Source organism: Sphaeroforma arctica (assembly GCF_001186125.1).
Source record: "Sphaeroforma arctica JP610 unplaced genomic scaffold supercont1.8, whole genome shotgun sequence".
Classification (NCBI taxonomy): Eukaryota; class Ichthyosporea; order Ichthyophonida; genus Sphaeroforma; species Sphaeroforma arctica.
The window spans coordinates 226,930-231,090 of NW_014040550.1; the positions used below are offsets into that span (position 1 = coordinate 226,930).

The window sequence follows — 4,161 nt, forward strand, 5'->3', positions numbered from 1 at the left end:
ATACGTCTATTGCTTGAGCCCTACGGGCTAATAGTTTTTGCTTCGCGTCACTATTTCGGTATCCGCCTTTCATACACCGACAGCTATGATTTATACGCTTTCTGTTTTTGTGGCGCACGCACATGAACGTTCAGTAGCTCTATTGCAAGTCCTTTTTTTTCGAGACAGGTGCACGTCCTTCTTGGTGGCCTTTACAAACCGCAACGTTTCGCTGAGTTGAATTCGGTGATATTATATGCTGATCGTACGGCCGTTTACATGTAATTTCCTATTATTAACCTGCTATGTCTGTGCGCTGTTGAATGATTGTGGTAGTCAGATTGTCGACCTTGCTATGCACCTTCTCAGTTATTATACATTTGCCACACCATGACTAAGACTGATTTGCCGGTTTGTCGTTGCGCAGCGAATGGTGACGTCTATATCCCTAATGGACAAGGATGGCAAACACAATATACAGAACAGGAATTGGCACGGTATGCTGTAGTAACAAGTTTTTCCGGTTCGAGATAGGGATGGATGGAGATTCTAGATTGAGTGCGGCGGAGTGTGTTTATAGATCGGAGCGATGTGTGAAGTTTTGTATAATACATGGTGATGAACTGTACAGACCCAATGGAATATAGCAGTAGTATTGGGAGGGTCTTATTGTAGGGAGAAGTTTACGTTGCGTCTGTCTGACAAGATCAGTGCTTATAAGGATTGGCACTGATTCTAATCCGCTAATCCGTCTTACCATTGCGGTCAAGTGTTTTTCGTTGAGAGTCTGGCTCCCGCGAGAAGTGTAGCAGTCGCGGTGTGGAGTGGCTGTAGCTCAAGGGCGTGTTTAATACTTTTTCTGCAGTGCAAGCGATGGAAAAGGCTACTGACAGCACATTCATGAGGAATTACATGAAGAAGGACATGAAGCAGGCAATTCAGCACTTCTCAGCAAACTCGGCGAAGAAAGTGGCAGAGGTGTGTTTGCTGTCGCCGTCTCAGTCAACGCAATGCGTCAGCATGTAACGGTTTGATACTATCAGTGGCGAGCCACGTGGTGTGCACATCGCTATGTGTGTTGTCGTAAATGGGCGCGTTTTGGCAAAGCAGTTCAGACGGAATCGAAATATGTGCGATCGATAGACTCATGCTTTTCAGCTCGAGTTTTAACAACCGGGAACCTGCGACGCTTGGAATTTTGGTTGAATACTTCTACTTGTGCGATAGTCACGCTTGTAGCGGGTGCATTCTATATACTCACAGGTCCTTCTACGCCGCTACCATACAGCTGAAAGTTATGCAAGTGATCCCTTACCCGCTACAAGAGTCGGCGAGGAAAGAAGATGGTGAGGTATCCTTCTCGATGACCACATACGTCTGTCCTCTCCCTGATGTGCCCTGTCCGCCTATTAAGGTTGCATCTACTGGTTATGGTTGTGTGCGTATATAATATAGTATCTTTGTAATGGCGCGTATATATTAATACGGTATCTTTGTAATGTCTCAATGATATATCTTTGAGGTTGTATCCGCTGGCAATTGTTGTGTGAGTATATTAACCTAACATCTTTGTGATGGCGTGAGTATATCAATGTATTATATTTGAGGGTGTATCCGCTGGCTAAGGTTGTGTGAGTATATTAATATAATATCTTCGTAATGGCGTGAGTACAACATTGTATTATATTTGAGGGTGTATCCGCTGGCTAAGGTTGTGTGAGTATATTAATATAGTATCCTCGTATTGGCGTGAGTATATCAATGCTATATCATTGTATTGAGGACTGCGTGCGTTTGTGTACGTGGCACGGCAAGTATAAAATGCGGAGTGGAAGTGTGCACAAGTGTTGTGCCAGTCTATTCTTTTGCATACCGGGCCAGACAGAGTATTGTAACCCGTTTGTGTGGCTAACGTTTATTGACCGCATGCAGCCTCCGATTGCCGTTTTCAGATGGCTGTAACTGCAATTGTTCGGGCTTTCTTTCAATTCAAAGCCATTTGTCTTTCTGCTGAGCTCGGCTGCTCCTCCTGTTGAGTTCTACTGCTCCTTCTGCTGTGCGTGTAACCTACAGGTCCAGTGTGCTATCAAATCAAGAACGAATCCCAATGCCAAAGATTCGGCCTGGGTGCGAGAAAGGAAAGCACTCGACGATAACAAGCCAGACGATGTGGATGAAATACTGTTGTTGTCAAGCACGGGTGAGATATCGGAAGGTAAGTTCGGTTCGATTTTCGTGGTATGATAGAAAGTGGCGTGTCTTTTTGAAGAGCTGCTGTCACCTGTTTAACCACGCACAGATGTAATAGTACTCTTTGCAGCCGCAGCCAGCAGAAAATATCTGCATTGTAATTGTACGCACGAGTGCCCCGCGGTTGAGTTATGCGTGTATCCGTGTAGGTTATCAGTGTTGATGTGAGGTCCCTTCCTCTTGCGGTGTAATGCAAGTCCTGTTAGATCGGATAGACTGTATTGTATTGTGTAGCTCAAAGTCGTTTTTAGTACGTAGTATTTCCGGATTGTCTACACTTTGTATGGCCAATCCGAACCAAAGTGTGCCACGCATCCACACCACAAGTCTCTGTGTAGTTATTGTTTTGGTAGCAATGCGCGTATAGGCACATTCCGATACCTGACCTGCATTCATCCCACACGCTGCCGCACGCTCTCATCTATCGCATATCCCCTCACAGGAATGAGTAGCAATTTCTTTTGCATGCACAAGGGTGAACTATTCACAGCCGACGGAGAGGATGTGCTTCGTGGGACTGTGCGGGCTTTGGTGCTACAGGTGGTTCAAATCGTTTCTGATTGCAGCAGAGCGTGTGCTGTAACAATCAATAGCGTTTGTTATCTGGGGCTGGTTACGTATTTATATATGTCCGTCTATATGCGCGTGTGGTGTTTATCTCATGCTACTCTATCCCATCGGCTGTGAAGCATGTATATATATGGTGTAGGTACTAGTTCCAGTACCCGGCATCACTACGGCGATCTAGATTAGTTTGTATCATGCTCTGTATCTTTAATATAAACTATCTATCTCTTCGTATGTATATGCAGTTTAAGAGTGACTGTTGTGCTCATGTGTGTATGTCATCTATCGCACGACGTCCCAAAGTAGAGCTTTTGTGTTCAAGCACGCTGTGCCAATTTTAAGCAGTCGTTGAAACATCACGCCCAGCACACAATTGCGATATGAATATCGGTTGCTGTGGGTTGGCTTCAGCAGTATGCATGTTAGGGTGAATACAGACGTGTTTAAGAGGCGAATCTCTCTCTAAAAGTGGTTACTTTGGCCCTAGAGCAGAATAAATAAACCGTGACAGATTCAGATAGGGCATGTTATATGCAGGTGCATAACACTCGGCTCGGCTTTTGAAGGTATCGGTCTGGTCGTCTGGGCTGTGAAATATATGTGTTCGTCCGCTAGCACTTCTCAACCCTGCCCTTCTAAACCCTACCCTCCCAACAACAGGTTTGCCAAGGTCTGGGTATCACAGTGCGGTACAAATCGCCTAATATAACTGAGGCTAGCGATTGGTCGGGGTGTTTTGTCACCAGTACATCTCGCCTGGTTTTGCCTATAGATACGCTGACCTGTCTCGCAGAGAAGCAGTTGGGCGGTGGTAAGGTCATCGAGTTTGGTGCGTGTCCGCAGGTGGATAGTATACGACGTGAGGTCAAAGCACATATTCGAGAATCGTGTGTGCAGATCCTAGGATAGGGTCTTGGCAGACGCTCGGGTTGGTCGTACTGCCTTGCGGTGTAGTAGTTAGTAATAGCAGATAGGCATAGAGTAGAGCAGTACTCCAATCTCAAATAAATAAATAGTAAGCATAGCACTTGTCCAATAATGAACGAGCAGTAGTTTGAGTGTACTTCTCCTCTCGATGAATGGGAAACTCCTGTATACCTTTGCGAACTCAAATGAATAGTGGGTGCTACATGCTTCTCGGATTGCACATGAACAGTGAAGTGTTCATATCGATTCAATATAAACGGTAGTCAAAGTAGTACACTGCGTCCAGAATCTACTGCCGGTAAAGTATAAACAGCAGATGGAAGAAAATTGACTGGGTTCAAAAGACAGCGGGAGTGGTATACTTTTGTTCGATTTTGAGTACTCATAGTCTAGCAAGAAGGGTTGTTCCCACGAGAGTGTTACCACTTAAGATTCGTA

At 45.2% G+C, this 4,161-nt stretch overlaps 1 protein-coding gene across 1 annotated transcript in view; it reads left to right on the forward strand.

The window, feature by feature from the left end:
- SARC_00312 (hypothetical protein) overlaps nucleotides 1–3,705 on the forward strand; it is a gene marked incomplete at both ends in the record, with an annotated part of 5,308 nt that extends 1,603 nt beyond the window's left edge. Inside the window, 5 exons of the mRNA XM_014306039.1 lie at nucleotides 407–476; nucleotides 845–957; nucleotides 2,053–2,194; nucleotides 2,672–2,769; nucleotides 3,457–3,705. Of these exons, the coding sequence (XP_014161514.1) occupies nucleotides 407–476; nucleotides 845–957; nucleotides 2,053–2,194; nucleotides 2,672–2,769; nucleotides 3,457–3,705 (672 nt within the window). The remainder of the gene's footprint in view (nucleotides 1–406; nucleotides 477–844; nucleotides 958–2,052; nucleotides 2,195–2,671; nucleotides 2,770–3,456) is intronic.
- Nucleotides 3,706–4,161: the final 456 nt, after the last annotated feature.